Genomic DNA, 26,315 nt, shown 5'->3' on the forward strand with positions numbered 1-26,315 from the left:
TTGTTCCTTAGTTTCTCATTATATTGTAATCTTAGTGTTTCATTTTTTATGAAGCTTCTACCATGATTGCAGCCATTATCAGTTAAATGCAGTGTTTTGCAAAGCTGGATGAAAAAAATACAGAAATTCAGCCTGTGCTAGCTCCTCCATAGGAGTGGAAGCCAGTAGCACTTTAAAAAATCTATATTCTGGTAAAAATATCGAAAGCTCTGCAAAAGATAACAAGCATCAAGAAATCTGTTTTCAATGTGCATGTATTGTTTGCTTTCTTAAAGCTATTTCAGAATAATTATAGTGATTGTTCCAACTGCTCTAATGGATGAAAGAAGTTAATTGTGCCCAACCTTTCTCGCCAAGCAGGCCACATGCTTGTGAGCGAGCGCTGTGGCCTGAGACCCTTTCCCCACCGCGTGGTAGGTCTTTTAGGAGTCTGTACCCCGATAGATCTAGCAGAGGCTTCCTATAAATACTGGATTTGAGCTTCTGCTGGCCAGCTGAATCATGCACTCTTAGTAGGCCAGGCCCTCCCTGAAGCACAAACTGCAGTGTTTGTGAGCTGGTAAAGGCCTGGCCACAGTCTGGGTACACTGGGAAAGAGCGTCAAAAGCACTTTCCCTCTCCATGGCAATGAGCTCAGGCCCTGCCGACACCAGGTGCCACCCCTGGACGAGTAAATGGGGCAGCAGGCAGGATGAGGTACGATGCCACCAGCCTCCCCTGGCACCCTTCCCTTTGTGAGACTAGCCCTGTTCCCAGCATGGGATGAGAATGACTTTTGGACTGTACTCAACCCAAGAAGTTGGTGTTGCACTTTCCTTAACCATCACAACAAAGTGACCTTGCTGCTCCTGGGATCAGACCACCAGGTTGCCATACCACATTCACCACCTATTTTTGAATGCAAAACATTTATTCAGGAGTCTGGGACAGGTATGGTGGACTGAGACCTGGAACAAAAAGCAGCAACTCTGTTTCATGTCCCCCTAACATAACTGTTCTGCATGCTTCTCATTAGCTAAGCAGAGAGATAAACAGCTTACGTGTAGCTGGTGTGTGTCTCTGAAATCAAAGTACCTAAAATCAAACTTTTTTTTTTTTATTGGATTAAAATTATTGGACTGTAGAGTCTGTTAGCAGTTCATGACAAATTCTTGCTCTATTTGAAGTAACAATCCCAATCCACTTTATTTATGTAAGTTTTAAACTTGTTTTAGTGTTCTACATTGAGGCAACTCTTCAGAAGCTGAAAATTCATACAGCAACTGTGTTAGCAGCAATGCCTGCAGTCAGTAATTTGGCCATTTTGTGTTCTGCACTTTCACAGATGACATGCGGAGGAAAATTATCTGTGACTTCTGGAAAAATAGTATGGAAAAGGATACAAAACATCAATGCTTCATAAAGGAATTGTATTAATTTTAATTTTAATTTTTATTTTTTGTGAAATCTATAGAGTAAAATACAAATCATTTAAGAAATCCAGCAAAGGCACCTGTTTCTAAGTTACTCATCACCATCTATCAAACTCTTAGAGACCCTTTTTTTTTCCCGGTACTGTGGAGTAGGTATAAAAGACATATAGACTCCTTTACACATAGTAAACTTATATTTATTATTTTTTTCAAGGAAATAATAAAGTAATGAATTTGGAAGTACACATTTTTAACAGATGAGCAGTGAAAATACTTTATATGAAACTGTCTGCAGCTTTGATATATGATGCCCAGCAGGGAACTCAGACATTTTTTCTTTGACAACAACACGATATTATTGAGACTGCTTCCTTCTACATGAAATGTAGCCTGCACTTCAACCTCTGCTGAGTGTCAGCTCTGAGCTGTGATCCAGAAAGCACTGATGTACTCCTGTTTCTAAAGGTCATTTAACTGTGCATCGGTAGTTTTTTTGTTGTTGTTTTTTTGTTTGTTTGTTTGTTTTGTGTTTTTGTTTCTGTTTTTTATACTGAGGTGCAGATGTAAAGCCCCAGAGACACACAAGACGTAGAGATGATCAAAAGAAACAAAAAGAGGATTTGAAGCAAGTAAAAATATTGAAATTAATTTTTGCTTTTTAAATGTTTTGGAAAAAAAGGCTCATTTTCTAAAGACATTTAAAACCAGTTTGAATTACAAGTTCTTCGTTAGCAGACTTCTATATCTACAGGATTGGGCACAATAGGCCTGTGGACTTGAATAGCAATAGCAACAACTAAGTGTGGAATAGAAATTTACCAAAGCAAAGAATTTAATTAGGAAGCTCATTTCTCTCTCTGACACCATGATTCTGTGGTTCTCTCTTAGTGCTGTATGTTTTCATTGTTTTTCTTTGAGTATGATTTTAACTAGAAATGTGAAAAGATTCCATAAAAGTAATATAGTGCCTTTTCTGATTCCTCTAAATGTACTTAATCAAAAATAATGAATAAACTTATCGCTTAGCCTTCTAAGAAAGACATATGAACTTCCTTCATGTTGCTTCACAAAGGTGCTTCTGAAACACAGGTTCTTTGAAACACATTGCCAGACCCATCTAGCAAGTATGGTATTTTAACTAAAGGTTGGGGGCTCAGTGTTGGTCCATTACTTATATAATTCCCAGGGTAAGATGATGCTGCAGTGGTTTGCTATTGCCCATCTTTCTGATTTTAAGGTTATTTGACTAAGCATCTGAACATTTTGGTTCAATATTATCACATAGTAGTTTTACTCATCTTAGCCTACAAAGCCCATGAAGCGCTACCTAAGCAAGCCTTTGCTCCAAACGTGTATGGCATGCAAGTGTGCATACTTCCTCAGCCGGGAGCTCTGGTCATGGACCTGTCCTCTCCACATCAGGGAACAACATTTGCAGACTTGAGCTGAGAAGGATGTAAGCCAAATTTCCTCACGACATTTTCTTTTAACGATGCTTTCAGGTTTTCTGTATGCTTTTCTAATTTCCCCCAGAGGCCCCAAGTGACTCAAAGTCATTTTGTCAAAATGACAGAAGTCAGACAGGCAAGATCATGATGTCCCAGATAACGTCCCTTTGGCTGAGGTAATTATGGCTTCAGATCTCTTGCTTGTGTCCATTTAGCTCTCAGTCCCAGAAGATCAATTCAGAAATATGCTATGGATTTGATAGCAGTGTCTATTCTGACCCTGATTTTTTGGAGTCCTCAAGCAACCTGAATTTTACAAGGAATGAAGGAAACATCAGAGCTGCTTTATTGTTTAGACACCCCCCTCCCCATCCTGTTGCACACACAGATGAGCAGTACAAACATGAGCATGGTCACATTGCACAGTACTGATCAAAACAGCCCTATTTTCCATGAGCAAAGTATAGATGCAGCTATAGTCGAATCCATATTGACTACAGAAATCTATTGGAATAATGGCTTTTCAGAACATTTAGTTCTTCCCTGCATATTCCGTGATTTTCACCCTGCTGTACACAGTAGCACATCCAATCTAGTTCCTGCATGACTAGAGTTCTCCAGCTCTCAATGTATTTTCTAAATCAAAAAATCTTCCTTATAGATGATTTCAGTTTAGCAAATAAAGATGCTAAGTTATGGCTCACCGTACCCTGAGGTAATACAATGTCTTTTATCTCTATATATTTTTGAGAATGTTTACCTTCAAATTCGAAAATTTTATCACTTTGGGACTTGATTTAACATTATTTCTCTTGTGATTTTAGGTCTTAGTAAGCATTGTTAATAGTGGAAACAGAATGATCCCTATCTTGCTCCTCTGCTGGAAAATTTTTATTCAACAATATGTTCAAATAAGCATAGGTCCATTTCTCTAAAACACATTGTCAATTAAACCAGATTGCCCACTGTCAGCTTTAATTTGGCAGGCCTGTTGTTAACGTGCTGTGTGTTACACAACTGATGCTGTCTTTATTTTCTTTTCCTTATTACCAGGCCTTCAGAGCTCATGTGGACTTGTATTTGCAAATGAGTATCAAACTAAAATGACAGCTGGCTAATGCAAGACTTTTGCTCCTTAGCTTGTTTTCTTTCTAGGCTTCTCTTGAATTCACACATTTTGAATGCCTGGTTTAGTTCGCTGTATCAAAGGAAGGGATTTTTGCGTAGATTCACAGCTGTTAGCAGAGTAATATATTAATGATAATATGAAAGTGATCTTTAAAAATGTTATTTTTATTTTCAGTTGTGCACACAAGTTGTCTTTGAATAATATACAAAACAAAATGCATTATAATCACTACATTATTCACTAATTAATCATTAAAAATATTTTTTTTCTGTGTTTAGCCGAATCCATTAAAAAAAAGCCAATTCCAAAATCTGTTGTTTTCTACCACCTTTCCTGTTATAATTTCAATAAAATAAACTTAGCAATGAAGTCAGTCCAGTAGCTATTAGAGATTTATATCACAAATAAGTTAATAGGATAATTTTTGGTCAAGTGAACCTCAGGAGACTAAATCATTATAATTTCAAACCTGTATTGTGTCTCTCATATGAATTGGCAAATGAGTATGTGCATTGGCCAGAGGCATTGTTCCCATGGAAATATTTCCAACATCACAGCTGTCCCCATAATGTTGTTTTTGTTAAATTTCCTCAGCAAATTAATGAAATGAGAATGTCTCCAGATAAGTAAAGATATCTATTGAGAATGGAATTAAAATTCCTATCCTGCTTCTGTAAAAGAAATATTCAGTGGTCATCCAGTCTCACAAATGACATATATAAGAAAATACCTCTTAAAGCAACTGAAAAAAAATGTTAAATTTAGTACCCTCCCTAGGACATCACAGCACATGGCTGTACCTCTAACTTGGCAAAGTGCGTTTTTACAATTGCAGATGCTTTAGTTTAGTTAGGCATCATTACCAGAGAAGTAGGGTGAACAACAGGGAAGTATTAATTCTGAATTTTCACTGGGAAAAAAGAAACCTGCCAAGATCTGCCAAATGACTTGGGTATAAATCTGATTCTCTTGTGCATATTCTTTTGGCAGAGCAATGAGATGAATTGCTTCATTTCTAATTCATTTGTAATGAAGACTGAAAACAAAACAAAACAAAACAAAAAATACCCAGAAATCCTACTAATGATAATTAATACAATGGTTACAATTGCTTTTCATCTCCTTGACATGTAAGAATATAATACCATAGAATTGAAAAAAAACTGTGCTTTATAACACTGGTTTTAGTAAAGTGTATTTGTTGGTAAGTGAAAAACGAAAAAAAAAATCAAGATTGTCATAATAATTTTAGTCTATCAGTCATAATTAGGAATGGATAGAATAGCATTTTGAGTCTAGGAGAGCAAAATGAGACTCTCAAGCAAAAGCTGCCTGAGAGGATATGATCTGTGTTTTTTGAGTGACTGTGGTGTTTTAAGAGAGGATTTTTCTTGGAGAACATGTATAAATCCATGCAGTTGGAAGCATTTTAACTGGCAATAGACCAGGTAAGATGTTTGTCTTTGCTTCTAGTTTGAAAATATTATCTTTGGTTTTGGTTTGGGTCTGTTGGTCATTTGTATTTCTTGTTTATGGGAAGGACTGAATCAGTGTATTTTCCTGGTTTAGCCTTCCTCATTGCTGTCTGTTGGATTGCTTAATGTACAGAAAGAATGGGCAGTAGTTTCTTGTTCGACAGTAGAGGATGCCTGCAAAAATCTTAATAAGGTTCTTTAACCGCTGGGACTTCGCAATTGCTTTTTATAGCAGTAACAATTTTTAAGAGAGTCATCGTTTCAGTTTCTCCATCCTTGGCTTCATCTCTGGCTGGTTTACCACATATTGTAAATCTCAACAGGCATGGTAAAGCATAAGGACTCCCAGGTGTCAGTGGGTTTTTGCTGTTATTTTGTTGTGGGATTTTTGTTTGTTTGTTTGTTTCTGTCTTAAATGAAAGGTTCCCGAGGAAATTTGGCACTTATTCTACTAATCAGATGGTTTCTATTAAAAAAAAGATTGTTTCCTTAGGCAAGTTTCTGACCAACTAGTGAGATGCCATACAATCTCTGCAATTGGTTCAAAAGTGGCAGCCAAAGACTGCAGGTTTTTAACTATGGAAAGAGGAGGAAATTTTCCATTTGGTACATACGAAACAATGAATGTTCTGTGTGTCTCCAATTGCTCTTATGGAAAATGTATCAGCAGCCAACAATATTGTCAATTAATTCTAAAACAAGTATTTTTTGTAAACCCATTAAATGCCTTTGAAACACCAATAAGTCAGACATTGGGAGAAGTTGGGTGAAATTTCTGACTTTTTTTTTCTTAACTTTCAAAAATAGATTTTTGTTGTTGTTGTTTTTATGCAGACCTTGTTTATTTAGGTTCTAGAGTGTTTGTCCACACTGCAGTCCATCTTAACTATATTGCTGTATGTCAAGTGGCTTCAGAACAGTTTCTCTCCCTTTAGGGCAGGATCCTTTCACATTGTGAAATCTCTCCTCTTAACTGAAACTTCACAAAAAGTTGCTTTTCTTCTTGGTCAGATATCAAGGATGTGGTCTGTCTAAAGCATGAAATACCAAAACTGAATCAAAGATCTTCTTGTGCAACCTATTTTCCTGCCTCTTTCCGTTCTTTGAGGATTTCCTCGGGCAGTATTTCCTTCTGGCTATGTGTCAGCTCCTAAGAGATCGTATTCCAAGCTGCAGGTCATGGGCATTGTACTTTGGGAGAGGTTCTCTGCCAGTGTTTTCTAATCTGTATCAGCACAGATATTGACAAAGTGAGAAGAGCAAGATAGTTGCTGATTACCTGCTATGGTAGGAGTCTGGAAAACCTTGACAACAAATCTGATTCCAGAGGAGAATTACACTCCCTGATTTGAAAACAAGTGGGTCTTTGAAAATGGATCCTAAGATAAGTGGCTGTGAGAAATCCAGAAGCATAATACTGGATTTTCTAGAAGGCTGTATATGAACAGCATTTTCAGACTGGCTTACTGTTTTTCTTCAAAACGCATTCAGAAATAGCTTATGAGCTATGATTGGTCTGTAGAGTATCAGAATGTAAGAACAATCTGAGGTTTGCTGTATAGCCAAGGAGTTTAAGGCTCTATACCACTAAACTGGGAAGGAACAACCCTGGCTATACATATAGACTGGGGGATGAGATGTTGGAGGCTGTTACTAGCCACTTTAAATGCATTTTAGTACTCCTTCTTGTACTCTGTGAAGAGACTACAGAGGAATTCTGTATTTTAGGAAGGGTGTATAAAGCTACATCTCAGAACTGAAGAGAACTAGGAGCAGTACAGGAAGCAACATCGCCCTGCTCTGGCAGACTAGTTGGTCCCCCAGCCATAGTCAGGGGCCTGGCTACCTCCACTCTGTGGCTGCCTCACAGTTGGGGTGCTGTGATAAGTTTGTTCCTGTTTTGATTTTAATGAGGGTGATTCTTGCACCATCATTCACATGATGGCCTAACACTATTTATTTATTTATTTAGGCCCCATACGGCTGCATATTCTCATCGTGGAGGATTTTCTTAAGTTGAGTACCATCAGACAACTTGGAAACCCTATTTTTACTGCACATCTATTCCTTGACTCATATCATCTCATAAATTTAAGATGTACATATTTAACTGAATGTGGATGTGGGATTATGTTTGTGTATGTGTACATGGAAAGAAAACTTCCTGGATAAGTAATTTCTGTTTCCAGATAAAATAAAAGTTTGTAGGAGGTAGTCTCTTAACTCTGACATCCTTCTGATAGTTATGTTACCTCAGAAAGGAGCGCAAGCTGACATACAACACCCTATTTTTCTAGAAGTAATCCATTTCTGGCACTCTCAAAAGGCAGTCTGGGTAGAAGGATAGCTTCACAGGTATCCAGTAATAATTAGTGAGGGAGGGCCAAAAGAGTTCAGAGTACAGATGAAGGAGCTGGTTTGCTCATGAGCACTGCAGGTTTACTATGAAGTACTATAAGCCTTTCAAACTCTCCTAGTACTTATTTCCCCAAGATTTTTTTTTTTTTTTCCCAAAAGGAGGAACTGAGAAAAAACAAAGCCACTGCTATATAATGGCTTTCTCCAAGAGCTGTTGGCTAGCTGGGAACATAACAAAGATGTTCCCCCTGCTGCTCTTACAGAGCAAAACAACCCCAAAACTTTAATTAGAACAAGTATTTTTAGAATAAAATACTCAGGGGGTGAAAATAGCGAATGGTGAATGAACTTTCAATATTAGCCATTTGTGCTAGTTTTTGGACTATCCACTCAATCCTAAAATTAAATACGTTTTTCTTCACTTGAATTCTGTTTCCTAGCTTTCTTATTTGGTCAAAAAAAACTGGTTGAGTAAGTCTACCTCGTGGTTAGCAGGTACACACATAACAAATTGATTTTATAATTCAGAATTTGTGTTTTATGAGAAAACAGACTATTTCTGTTTTCACTGCTATGTCATAAGACCTTTCCTAAGTGTTAATATCACTTATAAAGCAATGGCATAATTACTATTTTCTGTTATAAAATACAACAGGAGCTCACAGACTTCCTGGATATCATAGGATCCAAGGGAATGGCATGAAGCTGCAACAGGAGAGGTTCAGGTTGGATATTAGAACAAGGTTCTTCACTGACAGAGGGTGATCGGAAACTGAAACAGGCTCCCCAGGGCACTGGTCACAGCACCAAGCCTGCTGGAGATCCAGAAGCATTTGGACAATGCTGTCAGGCACATGGTTTGATTTTTGGATGGTCCTGTGTGGAGCCAGGAGTTGGACTTGATGATCCTTGTGGGTCAGTTCCAACTTGGGATATTCTGTGGCTCTTGAAAAATGTAACATTGGAGTAGGTTGTTCTGCAGGCAGTAAAAATACTTTCCTCCTACCAGTCTGTGCTGTGAGAACGAGCTCCCATATGAAATAACAGAGATTTAATGACTTATACTAAGTCTTTCCCCAAAGGAGCATTCTTAAGATCTCTCTCCAACGATCTGTTTTCAAAACAGTTTTAGGAACTAAATAGCTTTAGTTTTCTACTCCTGTGCTAAATATGAATGCAACTGCTTGAAAAAATACATCAAAGAGCTCTGACAGACAACACTGAAATTAATCACATTTCCTTAAAAACTTGCATTACTGGGTAAAGGACTCTGATTTTCTGATTCTTAGAATTTAGCCTGACATAAAGCTGAATATACTGTCTCTTCCCAACAATGACCTTTCTAGATCTCTTTGTTATTTCTTATTTGTGAGATAGAGTTGAAACGGAGAACTAGTTCATGTGGCATCTCCATCCTGTGAAGCAATCTCTAAAGGTGTTAGTTTGAAAGGAAATACAGCATGTGATGTTATCATCTCACAAGTCAGTTATCATAGTGATAAAAAGCCCCAGGAATACAGATCCACTTTTTTTTTTCCTTCCCTGCCTCTTTACCAACATCCTATCCCACTTGATTTTAGTGTGAAATTCACCAGGTAAACTAGTTCTTGTGTTTTTCTCAGTGTTGTGGTTCAACATCAAGCATTTTGTGCCTTCATGTAGATGTGGCTGCCAACTACAGGGCAAAAAGTTTTATTGGCACCTCTCAAATATCTTAAAAAGTTACTTTGTTGTTCCAAATCTGATGGCTCATCCCATTTCCAATCAGTAATAAAAGACCCAACAATACCTTTGCTTTTGACACATGCACACAAAAATAATAATTTTCCCTGATTTCCAAAAATATTCTGTTGTTTTGTTCTCTACAGATTGTTTAACACTGTATCTAGTATGGACTTACTAGTGAGATGCAATGAAGAGAATTATAAAGGACTGAGTTCTGTGCAAGAATTTCACTGAAATAGAAATACTCTCTGTGCATATTATCAGGCCCACATTTGCTGAAGAGTGTTCCAGTCTGACTGTTTGTCCAGCCATCTACTGGTTACATGTCAGGGCAAAATGTGGACATGTACTGCTATTATCATCGTAGATCACCATTTCCGTGCAAAGGAAAGGTCCCTTAACGTGGACCACTGGGAGATCAGGTCCCTCTGGGAGTGCTGTGCGTGTCTAGCAGATAATTCAGATGCAGCTGCTTAGAGCCTGTAGAAACAGTCTATAAATAAGAACAACATATGTATTATAATACAATTCCATTTTATCAGTAAAGTTAATTTAAGTCATGTAATGTCCAAGTGTTTTAAAAATGCTTTATACATGTTTTTACACGCATTTGTTGCCAAAGGGAGGGAATAAAAGAACTGGATAAGTTAATCACTGTGTAATTTCATCACAAACATAGGATAAATGAACTAGATTACTGAAAATATCCTTGAAATGTCTGGATGTTTAGAAATCAAAGCTAGACTTCAGACTTTCATTCTGTTCATTAATGAATCAAGTATCTGTTTCACTGAGGAATATATACTTGTGTGTATTTATTTGTGTGTACATATGTGTGAAGAAGAGGGGCAGAGCATCTGAGAGGGTTGTAGAATGTAAATTTCCCAAGCAGCACTAAGTCTCTCAGTCTGCCCACAGTTCAACCTTCTGTCTTGGGGACTGAAAACTAATTTTTTTTGATTTGTACCTCCTGAACTGTGGTGTCCTCACTGGTGAATTTGTGTGCAGTGCCTGTTTAAATAAGTAAATAAAAAATGCTTTTATAATCTCAGACCAGATAACCAAAGAACTTACTATTAAATAATTATTTTGCTGTGAGAGTTAAAAGTTGGGATATTGGTGAGGAACTGGAACCACTTAGTGTGTTTATGTTTTTACACTTAAAATAATTATTTGGTGATAAAGACACTATTAGAGGGACAGCACATGCTCAGCATAAGTATATTGCTGTGCCACCTCAAATGGCAAAAATGCAGGCGAGTAACAACTTAATAGTGCCATAGATAAAGCTCAAGAAACATACAAATGAGATGCGTAAGGGATGGGAAGAGTAAATTCAAAAAACATTATACTGAAGCAAGCTTATTTTCACCTGTCCTTTTTTTACCCAAGCCATTGTCAAGTAGTGATGCACTGTAGCTGCTGTAGGAAAATCATAAGAATAATATAGGGGAGCCAGGAAGTGACTTTTCTTTGGTTTACTGAAGGGTCTTGAAGACCCTTTGCTTTTCCACAACTGTGGACAACACTTTGTATTCTAGCTTGTGACTATTTAGGTTTATAGAATATTGTAAGAAGATACCAGCATAGTAGATACCAGCTTTTAGTAACAAAAAGAAAGCCTGATCAGTTAAAAATATACCCATAACCACTATTCATGTGTGCTGAGTATCTGCAGCCCTCGTTTCTAGTTGAAGCAAGAACTATAAATGATAGTTTATGTTTTTTATGTAGGGATTTATGTATTAATCCCTACTCAAACCATTTTCAGAACCTGCTTAGCTGATAAACTAGAGGAACAAATGCATATGATTTGATTAGCCAAATGTGGAAAAGCAATACACAAATCAGTCAAAACAAACAAAAAAAATATATATATGAACATACTTATAATCTTGCATAGAGTTTTTAAAAAATGTGTACATGGTACACGGATATATTAATCCTTTGATATGCTTTTGCTGGTCATGTAAGAAATTTTATTTAAGAAAATCAGTAAGAGCTTGTTATTTAAAATGAAATACCAAACAGGAACTTACCATTAAAGCTGCTCCTTTTTACCTCTAAAAAAACAAACCCTACCTGTGTGAATTAGCTGCTTTTACCCTCCAGTCTCCCAAAACTTTCCATCTGAAACCTGTCCTTTTCTGTCTTCCCCTTTTTACTCTTTTTTGTCTGCGCTGTTTATCCATCCACTGGCTGACAGTGTCTTTACATCCAAAATGCAAAGCAGACAGATGGGCGCCTCAGGAAAGAACATGACTAAGAGCACCAGCATCGGTGGGGACATGTACACGCTGGAGAAAAACGATGGCAGCCAGTCGGACACGGCAGTGGGCACTGTTGGCGGCGGCGGCAAGAAGAGACGCTCCAGCATCGGCGCAAAGATGGTCGCCATCGTGGGTCTCTCGCGGAAAAGCCGTAGCACATCACAACTTAGCCAAACTGGTAGGAACTGGATTTTTTTTCCCCTCTGGAATTATTTAAGTGTGCATAATGTGCATGCATTATGGTTTATTTGTTTGGATATCTTGTTGAAGTTGCCTGATCAACAATATTCTAGCAAAAGAAGAAAATGGTCAAGCATTTTTATTTCTTTACTGGTGTGAACATTCACAAAGCTTGGCTTTTAGCAAAGATTCTTTTCAGGTTGGACTGAGGCTTGTATTTTCTGCTTGCTGGAACCTACTTAATGTACTAATTCCTTTGCTTCTCAGGAGCCAACATGAGCTGCTGTACTTACATTTGGGGGGAACTCTGACTGGGATTTTGTGAAGGGTCGCTGAAACACAGTTGCAAAACTCCTTCTCTTCTGTGATGAATAGTGTTTGCATTATGTTCTTTTCTCACATTTAAACATGCACCGTTATTTTGAAATGAAACAATTTTCATGAACAAAACAGTATGTTATATTTTACTGCATTAATACTGCTTTTTATTGCTTTTTAATTCCTTTCCTTTCAGCCTACAAGTGTATTCACTATCTGTATATATTTTCCTCATTTCTGTTTATGTCAGTTAAATTTGATACTGAAATATCAAGGAAATATCTAGGAAAAATGGAGAGTTTTTCTGTTTGATACCTAAAACATTTAAAATCCTATGCAATTTTTTATGCTTCCTCTTTCAGGGAAAATCCATATAATGCACTCTGAAAAGCTCTCATTGTCAATTAAGGAACTTTTTTTTACATGGAAAATGATTGCTTGTATTTTAATCATATATATATATAATTAATATATATATATGTGTTTATATATATTAAATGTGATTATATGTACATATATTTATATAATTCAGAGTATATACATGAGCTATACTACGTGTTCAGTATCTAAGTAAAATAATTGCAACATTGTCATATGGTTCAACCTAAGTTTATAAATAGCATTCAGCCATGTGTTGTCCCATCAGGAGGTCTCCATTGTGCAAAGCACCATTTGGACATTGATAAGGGATTTTTCAGTTCTCTGAAAGGTTTGCAGTTTTTATCATGAAACAAGAATGACAAGAGTTTTAATGTACAAGTACATGAAGCAAGCTGATGATTTGCAAAGTCAGAAATTGTGGTATATTTTGTAGGTAAACTTTTGTAGGAGGGGAATTTAAAACATCTGGAAAGAGTAGAGTTAAAGAGATGGGATACTGAAAGGAAGGGTAAGAAAGAGGGAGAGGGGCAATAGTACAGAAGAAGGGGGACACAGGAAGAAATTAGAGAGACTGAGTATGCGTCTTAACTGAACATAGTAAGAGTGAGGAGGGAATAAAGAAGCAGAGGGGAAAGAATGTACACTGTGAAAGCTTTGAAAATTGTGTAGACACTAGTGACTACACCTGTAGGCAAGTCTTTGCAGTGCTGTCCTGTTTTACCAACTTGATGGTTATCAAAATGGCAGTTTCATATACATTTCTGTTTTCTCTGAGCTCAAATGAATAGGGAAGACGAAGCCATCTTTACACGGATCTGTAGAATGTCTGGTTGGGCAACCAGAAAAACCTAGCCTCTTGCTCACCTAGAAATGTGTAATTTTGTTCATGTGACGGTACAGAGGTATGTAACTGTGTTAATGTACTTGGATATTGTCAAATATGCACTACTTTACTAGTTCTGATCTACTCTGGTCATTACTGAGATACTAAATGAAGGCTTTTAGCTTTTTGTGCGATGTTCAAGTATAAGTCTCAGCACTATAGAGAGTCTGTATCGTGTGGCTTGCTTAGATTTGATTTAAATACCATGCTGCTATAGTTATTTGGGATGTTACTTTTAACCTGAAGTTTCTCTGTTGTATCTAACCAGTTGCACAACAACTGATTAGGTACTCAAGTTTTGGGACAAATGTGAAATGTAACTCTTTCAAAACTTCTTAAGATCTCTTGACCCATTAAGTGTGAGCAGGTTGTTCTGAAAAACTCGTGACTACCAAGCTGTATGTCAGTGCTGTATGTCTGCAGAAGAAACCAGGAGAGTCCATATGGCTCTGTCCAGCAGACCTTCTCCCTCAGCTGCTCCCTGGAGAGGTCTGTGCTCAGGCCTGCACCTGGCCCACCAGGACATTGCAGCCAGAGCAGCTCCTGCTGCTCCTTCTGAAAAGGCCCCTCATGTATAAGCTGGACAGAAGATGTTTTGTACGGCTCCCAAGCTGCCTCCATCCCATGACCCTAAGGGGGCTTCTCTGGTGGCCACACGACTGCCTCTATAACAGGGCAGGCACATGCGTTGTTGAAATAGTTGGGTTATATGAGTGCACTGGTCATACGGTGAGCAAGCTTTTCGCCAAGTGTCAGGGGAACCTTTAATGCCCTAAAGAAGCATGTGTGGTGCTGTGTCTGCAATGAGACAAGTCAATGGTCTCTTGGGTACGTGAGGGGGAGGTCACATCACGAAAACATGTCTTGTGTGCCTTAAACATCCATCTCTGAAAGAGAATTATTGGATACCAGTATTATACATGAATACCACAGATTTAAAACTTGCAGTTAATGTGTCTGATGAATTCATAATATTCCCTGTTTTATCTCACCCTGTTCCTGTTTTCAGATGGTAAGTGCCTGGACAAGGAATGATGTATTGGCACAAGCACTAATACAAGGCCTGGTATTGAAATGCTGAAATACTGAATGTGCTGTAGACTTCCTGTAAGTAAATTTTTGGTAATTGAGAGGCAGGAGATACTCAGCTTGCAGAGCACCATTACCATATAGAAAGTGGTCAAAATAAAAAGGGTCCTTGGTTAGTTTCTGAAGATATTATGTTGTTCAGCTGGTCAGCTAAGTGTCTCCTTACTTGACATAGGGTTGAAAAAGCATGTCAGTATCAGGAGACAACGATACAACTTCTGTGGAAAGTTGTAATCATATTTATAGCAACTAAGTTTTTATAAACCGTGTTCGCATCTTGAAGTCAGTAAAGAAATGCCTACCAGCATCTCTGAAATTTCTTTCTGGTGTCTTGTAAGGCATAATTGTATTTCAGTGGTTTTCTTCATTCATATTTTACAACTAAAACTATGCCAGAAAATTGTGAAAGTAGGTCATTATAACTGCTTTCAAGACTGAATCAAGCATACAATAAATGCCTTAAAATATAAATTTTTACTTTTATTTCAGTTGAATTTTATGTTATTTCTTTGTGTTTGGCACACTACTGGGGAACTGACACTCTAAATAAGTACAACTTAAGGTATGTTTTCATTCTGGTCTATGTTTTGTTTAGTGTATTCAGGTAGGAACTCTTGTTTTGTGGGTAGAGGGTACGTCAATTTGTTGTTATTGCTGGGAGGAATGGGAGTAACTGTATTAATAATAATAATTATATAATTTATTACCTACTGAAGGTATTTTGATTTTGTTCAGTTATGGCTAGTGTCTATTTCGTGTTGGAAAGCCTCCACGGAGAGAACTGAATACATCTGAAATATAACAAAAACCTGAATAAGCAGTAGAAGCAACATTATGTTCTCCTCAGGGATATAATAATACAGTCTTACAATGCATAGAGTACTGCTAATTGAGTAACTATGCTGAGCAAGACCATCCAGGATAATTTATGAGAGTAAAATAATAATTCAGGAAGTCGGACTGATCTGACCTCATTGACACAGGCACCAGGAACTGATCTTTCCAGTCGATCATACCAAAAGAATCCAAGTATCCAGTAAATCTGGGTGATGTTTCCTCGAATATGTTATATGAAAAGATCTTAAATGGTGCTCTGTGGATCACTATCCTTATGGGAAAAGAAATAACAGAAAAATTGCTAGTGTTAAGACCATGGAAATACAGAAAACGTGAATGACAATAGACAAGATTCCTTCTCGGGTTTCCATTTGTGCTTAAAGAAGCATTGTAATTTATTTTTTGACAATTCATATTAAGTTTCTTCTGTAAAAATGTGTAGCAGTACTAGCTTTTTCCTATTATTCGATCTAGTGAAAATGTTAAGTGTGAGAATATACAGGATCAGATTTAGTGAAGTCTTGATTTTTTTTCAAAACAATAAATAAATAAAAAAAAAGCCTGGAAATTCCTGCAGTTTATTTAGTTGGCTAGGTGACACAAAAGTAATTTTACTTCTGATTATTTTTATTTAGGGTGAGACTTTAGTGAAAGGTAAGATACTGTAGAATGACAAGTTGAATCAGAATTGACTGCAGTTCTGATTCCAGTACATTTTCATTGCTACAAAAAAATAGCTGGAGGAATACTCCACAGACTTCATTTAAGCCATCATTCGTAGAAGCCAGCATTTGGCAGAGTAGGAGGAGTTTATGTTGAGATGCTAACATCCTGATTCCACAGATCTTCCTGCTGGAGAAGTTGTCTTCCTTTGCAAAGGAAAATCAAATACAAAATGCAGGTCTCAAACAGCATCTTGACAGAGTTTGCTTAGCTGTTCATATCTGGAATTCAGTCTTTTTCCTGCTAGACAGCCCTGAGGGAACTGGAGACCAGGTTTACATACAGGTGCAAACCTGTAGCCTTCAGTTAAATTTTGTTCATGAGTGAAATCTTTCCCTTTTTCTGGTTACACAGTGTTAGATCTCTCTTTTAACTCAAATGCACTGTCTCTTACAGGTGGATACCTTGTTTAGGTGACATATCTCTAGCTGAGGAAATGTCTTGTGCTTTCTTTAGTTAGCTAAGGCTTATTGTGTTTGTAGGCTGACTATATCCAAAAGCCTATACAGTTTAGTTTATGTTGTCAAGAAATTTTTTTTAGAATCTGCAGCACACTGTGAACCATACATCCTCAAATGTTTCCTCTGTGTACACACAGTTACACGTACAGAGTCCAGCACACTCTCAGCATTTGAGAATGCTATGGCACATTTGGATGTATGACTACAATAACTGATATCTATCAAAATAGGTGGTATGAGGGAAAGCATGTTATGGCATGACTTGATAGTGACCAGTGCAGTAACGCCTGCAGAGAGATGTGACCATATGTTTCATATGGGATTTTATTTTCTGTGGGTGTGTCTTAAAAGCCAAATTATGAATTTTGTATGGTTTGCAGGGTGTTGAAAGAGTCTGAAGTGCTACATTCATATACCAACTATATAGTCTGTAGAGCTATTTCCTCTATTACTAGAATAATTGAAGGGAATTTGTTGGGAACATTGGTTTTGGTCTTCTATGGAATTTCACATTTCTTAGTTCAAAGTTTAGATTTTTATAAAAAACAGTCCTTTACCACACATGCAGTACATATGTTTCCTTTAAAAAGAGGATGATGAATCACTTCCAACAGGGGAAACTAAAGAAGAAACTTCATCAACTGCCTTTCATTGTCTAAAATGAAATAAAACAGAATGAACAAACAACTCACCAAACTAGAAGTGTGCTCGTTATCATAGTATATATTGTTGCTTTCTACCTCTGTAGTTAGATTATGTGACCAAATATGCAACTGAAATTATCATGTACTGCTTTTAATCTGACCATGTGTTATTGTTTTTTTTTTTTTTAATCACACACATAATTCATGTGATTTGAATCAAGCCTTTTGTTTGGGGTTTTATTTCCTCTCCTACTCCAAAGGCAGATTAGTGTTGTTAATAAATTGCTTTAATGTGTAGTATTACACTTGTATCAGTATTCTTGATGTATAATCTGATTTAGTTTCAAAATAAGCCTGTATTGCATTGATAGAAGTATACGATCACTAGTTGTCAAGAGATTAAGGCCAATTTGTCCTACTGATTACTTGAGAATTGTGACCTGAATTCTTTGCCAAGGAGAAAGTGGCATTATAATAAATACATTACTGAGGGAATTAATCAGCCTTTACTAAATAAACTCTGGAGAGTATGCTAACAAATAAATAGACTCTAATTGCAAACTAAAAAGGCTGACTACACAGGCTTTTAATTTTATTTACTGAGGTGATGATAGATTTTTGTTTTTAAATCATTTTCTTCCACATGTAGGGAAAGAGAAGGAAAGAAAGTAAGGGAATACAAAATGTATGTAACTGTCCAGAATAGATTTTCTGTAGAAGAGGCAGGTATATATTTGGCTTCTGTTATTTTCATAAAGCTTCTGTGAGAGATGGATGCAGTGAAAAGAAATATAGAGCTGAGGTGTCAGAACCAACCTTCAGTCAGTACTAGCTATGATCTTACAGAAGTCATCTTCTGAAAGATGCTTCTTATATATAAGATGTAGGAGATGTCTTATGCCATATATAAGCAAAAATTCCAGGCAGTTAAGAAGAAAGTCCTGTAATGAGAATAAAGAATAAGAATAAAAGGCTTCATTTTTGGAAACAAAATACAGATCATGTATACTAGCTGAGCAATACTGCCCCAGTCACAAAAGACCTTTTGAACTCTCTCTCTCTGTAATGTTTAGTTACCAACTCAGTGAGGTCTATACCTGTGAGCTTTCCAACTAACTGTGGTGGAAGTAAAACCAATTCCCCTGGTTTTAGGCATTTATATGATTAAAAAAATACTTATATTTCCCCAAATGATTTTCTGTACTGTCAACCCTTTCCTTAAAAAAGCCACTTAGTTATATTACCACTTGATTTCATTAATAAGGGAAAAAAATGAGAAAGCTGTAAGTGAGATCAGAATGTTTAGCTTGACCTTCTAAAAGATTTTCACTCTTTTCATAATTAGAGGTAAAAATAGAGAGAGAAATGTAGGGTGATCTTTCTTGGTAAGAATACTGCAAAGCTATCTTTTCTTATCCAGAGCAGAATTCTCATAAGATCCCTGCTAAAAAAATTACACATCTCATCAAAAAAGTTTAAAGCTGTTTTATCTCTGTTTTCACAGTAAACAAGGTTTATTCTTTGTGTTGTTACATAAGCAAAAACCATCACACTCCTTCCTGAGTTCCTAATTTAATTTGGAAAGCATTTCTGGTTTATGCTGTAGGAGAGATACTCAACAGAACAATTTATGTTTCCCATAAGTACATTTTGGTTTGAGAACTCCTTTTGCAATTTTATAATACCTTAGTTAACATGTGATATAATATGTATGAATTTTGTGTTGGATATTCTGTGAAAAAAAAAGACTCATTTCATGGAATCTTGAGGCTGAAAAGAAGAACTTTGTAGGCAATTTCATAGTTCTATTTTGGCAGTTAGTCACTTTTTAGCCTGAAATGTCCAATATGCTTACCTATCATTACAGTTCTGTGTATCTCTATGGTTTATATTTTAGGGAACAACATTGTTTAATTTATTTTAAGTTTAATTAATATTTCTAGCATTGCCTAATCTAAATCCCCCCTCTTTAATTTCCTGTGAACTTTTCTGTGGAAAGTTTTTTTCATAGAAACTGTTCACACAAACCATTTCCCTCATAGTGAACTGGTATATGCCTCCTAGGTATCTCCATCTTTTTCTACCAGGGATGAAGTGTGATGATGGTACCACTCAAAACTTACATGTGCCACTAATAGAAAACTTTTACAAGAGAAATGATATTAAGAACAGAGTAATTTAAAAGTAGTTAAATGTATCTGTGATGATTCACACAAAATTTACAAGCAACCATTGGATAAGGGAAATAAACCCTCTTTATCACAAATTAATTCCTATGGATCCCTTGCCACCGCTTTATTTGGCCTTTTGGGGGGTTGGCTAGCAAATCCAGTTGTTTGCAAAATAGTGTGAATCAGGTATGTCTCAGATGATGTGTGCCTGGTAGCCTCCAAGAAATAAGGAGATACATTAGTCTCCTCCAGCAGGAGGAGGACCCTGTACCCCAATCTTCCTCCATCATGGGAACATCCTCTTTTTGCAACATAAAGCTTTCTGCTTCTCTAGAAATGTTAGGAAAGAAGCAGTGGCCAACATTACCTTTCTTGAGCACAATCCTGTAGCTGCATTTTACAAGTCTAAATCTTACAAGATCTGTCCCTGAGGCACAACATGCAGAACCCGCTTTTTCTGAATGCTGATGTGTATCATCATTCCCTGCCATCTCCATGTCAGCAAGAGTCAGTAGATTCTCAACATGCACAGAATCAAAATTAGAGGGAAAATTAGGATAAAAAGCTGATTTATTGGGAACTTATGCACTACTGGGGCTATGAGGAGATTTTTTCATTTGTTTCTTTGGAATGAGAAGCCAAATTCCTGTGTATTTTAGATCCTTTTACCCATATTTTAGCTATTTTTTTATGCATATCTGAGCCTTGCAGTCTGTGTGGAGAAACTTGGTAAAGACTGGGAAGGATAAGAGGAACAGCACAGAGAAGTTACCTGAGGACTAGCAGAAGTCAGTGGAGAACCAAAACACAAGCCTAAACTTACCAAGTCCCTATTCCATGTTTTAGCAAAATATCAGAAAAGAATTTGTGAAATTATTTTTTGTCTTTCTGAGTGTACATGCTGCTTTTTGACGAGCCTATTGGACAACTCCAGGTAAAAGTAATTTTATTTTATTTTTTTTAATTTGATTAAATTGAAATAAACAAAAACAAGGCCCTTATGCTTCATAATTATCAAATTCTTTGACAATGGATAGTGAGGGTTTTGAAGACGTCACAAGACCTAACACTAACCAGTCCTCCACTAAACCATATCACTAAGCTCTAATCTAAAAGTCTTTTAAAGACTTCCAGGGATGGTAACTCAACCACTTCCTTGGGCAGACTATTCCAGTGTCTAACAACCCTTTCAGTAAAGAGTTCTTCCTAATATCCAACTCTCCTTAACATGAAGGGGGAGGGTCTTTTTATATCTATTTTTTTAGAATTTTACTTTTTCTTGAAAATACTTGTATGAATGACATTTTTTTTTTTACTGTCACAATCTTTTAATTACATTATGAAGCATTCAATTATATGTTACCTTACATGAATTAAAACTCTGCTCTAAAATTTACATTCAGATTTAATCCAGGTTTGTATTTGTAGTACTGTAATATGAAGATTGTTCCATGGTCTAGGTAGACTTTGGTGCCAGCAAAAATTATTTTTAGCTCAGCCTGTGAAATCACATTAAGACCTAATTGAAAATATTCACAGTAAGAAATACTTTTCTTGGTCATATTTGCTGCAAGAAGACCTGTAATGAACAAATTCATACTGTGAAAGAAAAATGACTTCCCTGTGATTAACTAAATTAATTGTTTAAATTAACTAAATTACTGATTTTTCATAAGGTGAATATATAAGGTATTTTTCAAAATGAAAAATTAATGCAATATTTTGTGTGGAACATGCTGTAATTAAGGCAGCGGTGTATTGAGTGGAAAATATAACATTAACACCTTAAAAATAAAACAGGTTTTTATAGAAATTCTGTATCATAGATTTTCTAAAGTATGTAAATTACTTGTTCTAGTAAGTCAGTATTCTACTTTTGTTTTAATGCAGCACAATACTTTAAGTTAAATGAATTTCAGAAAAAATCTTTACAGAGCTATTTTACACTGAACTAATTTGCTCATTGATTTCTGAATTTTATCAGTAACAAATACATTTTTTGTAATGTGTTCATATAAAAAGTGTCTTGATTGTTATCAACATTTCATAATTTTTACATCACCTTTTTAATATTTTCAGTCATTTCAGGTCTATGCAAGATTGGGTAGTATTTTTGAAACCTCACTGTATAATTATCATGTGGAAATCCATGCATCCTGAAAGGGGTCTTCAAAGGTAAAATGGGACCACTATGGGACTTGAAGTTCTGGTTAAAAGCATTGCTAAAATGTGCCCTTGACTAGAACAGGGCAAAGTACCTCCTCTCCCTGATACCAGCTATACTGTCTTGCTCTATCACTTTTTCACAGTTAGATACATGTGCACGTGCAGCCCAGAAAGCCAGTCATCTCCTGGGCTGCACCAAAAGCACCATGGCCAGCAGGGCGAGGGAAGTGATTGTCTCCCTCTGCTCTGCTCTTGTGAGGCCCCACCTGGAGCCCTGCGTTCAGCTCTGGGGCCCCCAGCACAAGGACATGGAGCTGTTGGAGCGAGTCCAGAGGAGGGCCACGAGGATGATCCAGGAGCTCCTCTCCTATGCAGACAGGCTGAGGGAGCTGGGGTTGTTCAGGCTGGAGAAGAGAAGGCCCCGGGCAGAGCTTACAGTGGCCTGCCAGTGCCTAAAGGGGGCTACAGGAAAGCTGGGGAGGGCTCTTGGTCAGGGAGTGTAATGCTAGGACAAGGGGGAATGGCCTTAAGTTAATAGGTAGGTTTATATTAGATATAGTGACTAAATTTTTCACTCAGAGGGTGGTGAGGCCCTGGCACAGGCTGCCCAGAGAAGCTGTGGATGCCCTGTTCCTGGAGGTGCTCAAGGCCGGGCTGGATGGGGCTTTGGGCAACATGGTCTAGGTTCACCATCTTGTCAAAGTCACACCTTCATTGGTAAAGGGACAGAAGTGCCAGGAAGTGTAAAAAAACACTTGCAATTAAAAAGGTAAAATACATAAAAGTCCAGAGGGTTGGATTTTGCCAGGCAAGAGGAACAGTTCACTATGCTGTTCCATCAGTTGCTCAGTGGCTGAAGACCATACTGCTGTAGGAGTTACCTTTAAAAACACCACTTCCAGCTAGCACTCCAAGCTGAGACTCCTCTTACTAAGTTAACGTACTGAAAGAAGCCAGGCAGTAGGCCCATGTTAGAGGTTGGGCAGTGTGAAAATGAACACATCTGTCAGTTCAGCAGCTTCCTCACAGAAATGCCTGTAAGTGCTCAGTGTACAGTAGAAGTCATTAACTTGCATGCCTTTTACTCGTCCATTTAAGCAACTGCTTTCATGCAGCGTGTTGGCAGATTATAGGAATTGTTGAACAGAACCCCACTGGGAAAAGGATTCTTTGCAATTTTGAAACGAGTTTTTTTTCAGATTGTCCAACTTGGCGCCTGGCTTTTGCCACCGTGATTGTCTCTCAGTGGGGAGATGAATTTAAACATGTGCCAGTTGGATCCGTGTTGCATATTCCCAGCTTCCCTGGAGTGAGAAAGAAACTTCCTGTCATTTGATTTTACCTCAGTGCCATCCTGTATTTTTCTGGGGTTTGAAGATTTGTGGTATATATGGAAAGGAATCTGAACGTCTCCTACTGGAGAAACCTCTAAACTCTCAATCTTATTGGCACTTAAGGCTACGATCTGTACAGATAAATTAAAAGACTGGTTCTGAGAACAAGATCTGGCAAGTCCATGCTGTCCTCTGAACTGCACCGTTTTGGGGCAGGTCAGCTTGGGTCAAAATAGTGACAGGGAGCTGGCTAAAAATCGTAAGGGTGGTTATGAGTGAGTGTCCTGCCCCTCTACACCTCACTATTATAAATGTAGCCTAAGAAAATCAGTTTTATGCAGTCGTCCCTTTATGAGTATGTGTATGGAGGATTTATTAGCCTGTGTGCACCCTCCATAACACCTTGTAGTTTCATAGTGCCTCAGATAATTCCATCTACATTTAAATGAATAGAGCACAAAGATAATTAAATTCAGGAGGATAAGGTGGATGGCAGAAGAATGTGCTCATAATGCTTACTTGCACGTAAATTTTACTGCAGCCTCTATCTCTATGTTAGTTATTCTGAACTTTATAGCTTTGTATTTCATAATTCTTCATCTTTCCTTCTATCTATATAAGGTGTGACAGGATGCAACTGGCTGAAATCACACTCAGTAATGCTCACGGTTAAAACTCGTGAAAGTCCTTGAATGTAATTTCTATTAATTCATTGGCTCATCACCAAGAATTCAGATCTCATCTCAAAATGCTTTTTATGGAGCTCATTAGCCATTTTGAGCTAATTGTCTTTCTTCCCTTTAGCAGAATTAACTGTATTTTCCAGTTCCACCTTCAGTCCATCTCTTCCTGCTTTTTCTCCACCTCTCGCCTTGAGCTATGTCACCTCTGTCCAGCCTCTAAGTACTAGAGAAGTGAATACGCTTTGTTGCTTCTTTGTTTTCAGTGAAGTGGGAGTTTGGATCTCACTGAAAGTAAGTAGCCTTGACATGAAAGCAGACATGAAAACAGACATGAAAACAGTAAACTCCTTACAATGTTCGAGATTCTAGAAAAAGGACTTGAGAATTAAAAATATTAGGATGAAACTGTTCTACCAATTCTTACAAAAACAGAGACCCATAGATCTTAACACAGTATGAAAGGAAGGTACTAATCTCCTAGGATGGTGTAAATATCAAATGGAGTTAGCAAGGTACACATGGCTAGTAAAAATGTACAGCTCCAGGATGAAGGGCTCCATATCTGTGGCTGGTAGCCTGCTGAGAAGATTTTCATCAAAGATGAACCACAGACTGAAAGCAGAAGTGATTGGTGAGGTTGAAAAACAGCAGGAGGCAGCAAGGCAGGCTTTAATGTGAGAGAAAAGAGTCAAGAGGTGAGGGAAGTACAGTATGGAGAAAATCAACAATTATATCAGTGAAGGAAGGAGAGTTAAAGCATACACAGGAGAGGACTAAATACCACTATGGGTCTGACTGCTGGTAGGGTGTGGGAATTGGGAACAAGGGAATTAGAGGGAGAACAGCACCAGGGAAGGATATAGTAAGAGAGAAAAGCTTTTGTGAGTGAAAACTGTGTAGGATTGTTTGGGGTGACTAGGAAAATCCTTCTGACAGAAAAGAGTACACGAGCAACTCCAATAGAAATTCATTTTTGTCTTAGGTGTCACGCTTTCTTCTCCCCACTCCTTGTAAACCTTAATTATTTTTCTGTTACCATTTGGGCCCAGTAATTATTTATTGTTAGTGCATCAGCTGTTAGTTTTTAATATCAAACAGCTATATAAGTGTTGTAGTTTCTAATAAGCAAGGACAGTAATTGAAAATCACAGCTTTGATAAGGCAGGAAATCAGATTACAGTTTCACAGACACATCCTCAAGGCAATAAACAAACAAACAAAAAAAGGTGGCTTTGTTAAAAATTCTATTTATTTGGAAGTAAAAATGAGTCTGGATTTTTATCTGTTATATTAAGATGCTCTTTAAGGTGCCTTTTTGGAGTATCCTATTTAATTTGGTACTGAAAAGTATGAAGGAAAAATGTGCGACTGGAACAAATTTAGATTCAGCAACCTCAGAGAAAGCAAGCCTCATTTAAACTGTGTGAGATGCACACATTTCTGTCATATATACATGCATATAATATACACATATTGCATATATATTTATATATGCAATATTTATATATGCAATATTTATATATGCAATATGTGTATATTTTATGTTTTATTTTATTTTCCTCTTAACTTAGTTGTCCTACAGATATTAGATGCATCGAAGCCTACACCTCTCTTCTCAATGGTGCAGTGACCTCACTTCTCTTACTCAGCACACTGCAGTTCTGATGAAATCTCCTGAATCTCTGGAGCTCTCTTATCTCTCTTGCACATCCCCTGCTTAGTGGGAGACAAGCTGTGCAAATGGCGATTGGCCCAGTCCAGCCTCAGCTCAGGATTCCGAGTGGGAGCAGTGATTTGCAGCTTTTTGCAGCCATTTATATTCATTAAGCTTGCAGGTCTCTAGAGATATTGGAACTTGACTGCAGTTGTTCAATAGGTCCACAAGTTAGTAAGAAGAAAAAAATATCCACATTGGATTATTTTTTATTGCTATTATTATTACATGGCACAACCATATAAGACCATTTTCCTTAGCGGATGTCTAGCAGCGACATTTTCAGCTTTCATAAGCAGCTGCAGTACTCTGTCAGGTTGAAGAGCTGGGCGTTGCTGAGCTCCCAGCGCCTCAGGTCTGGACCATGAATATTGATAGTGTGTTTAAGTCCTGACATGGAGCTTTTCTCAGCTTTGCTTCTCAGCCTGGGCGAAGCACAGAGTTGCCAGCTGGATGTATGAACTGGCTTGGATGCTTGGTCATGAAGTTTGTTGTGTCTTTCTGAGGGATTATGTTGTGAATTAGGTTGTGAATTAAATTTAAAGCCAAATATCACTAAGCAAAATTAGTAGATGAATGACTTTCTGATGATTAATTTAGAGATGCTGTATTAAAAAATAAATAAATAATTCAGCAACATACAGCAACTAAATCTGGTGTAACAAATTTGTCTGTTTGTAATTTCTTTAATTTTCCTGGTAAAAATGAATACTTTCAGTATATGTGATATATATATATCACATATATATACACCTATATGAGGCAGTTAGAGCAGAGTATATATGTGATATATATATATCACATATACATATAGTTTATATATAGTATATATATATCACATATATATATAGTATATATACATGTATATATATACTTTATATATAGTATATATCACATATATATACTCTGCTCTA

The 26,315-nt window shown here is 37.2% G+C and overlaps 1 protein-coding gene across 19 annotated transcripts in view; it reads left to right on the forward strand.

The window, feature by feature from the left end:
• RIMS2 (regulating synaptic membrane exocytosis 2) overlaps positions 1 to 26,315 on the forward strand; it is a gene marked incomplete at both ends in the record, with an annotated part of 453,369 nt that overhangs the window by 385,534 nt on the left and 41,520 nt on the right. For 4 of the 19 annotated variants that reach the window (XM_084282078.1, XM_084282089.1, XM_084282090.1 and 1 more), the window contains one exon: positions 11,754 to 11,995. The exons of the other annotated variants lie outside the window; for them this stretch is intronic. In XM_084282078.1, coding sequence (XP_084138204.1) covers positions 11,754 to 11,995 — 242 coding nt within the window. The remainder of the gene's footprint in view (positions 1 to 11,753; positions 11,996 to 26,315) is intronic. 19 annotated transcript variants of the gene reach the window in all.

Source organism: Netta rufina, assembly GCF_964035555.1.
Source record: "Netta rufina genome assembly, chromosome: 2".
Taxonomy (NCBI): domain Eukaryota; kingdom Metazoa; phylum Chordata; class Aves; order Anseriformes; family Anatidae; genus Netta; species Netta rufina.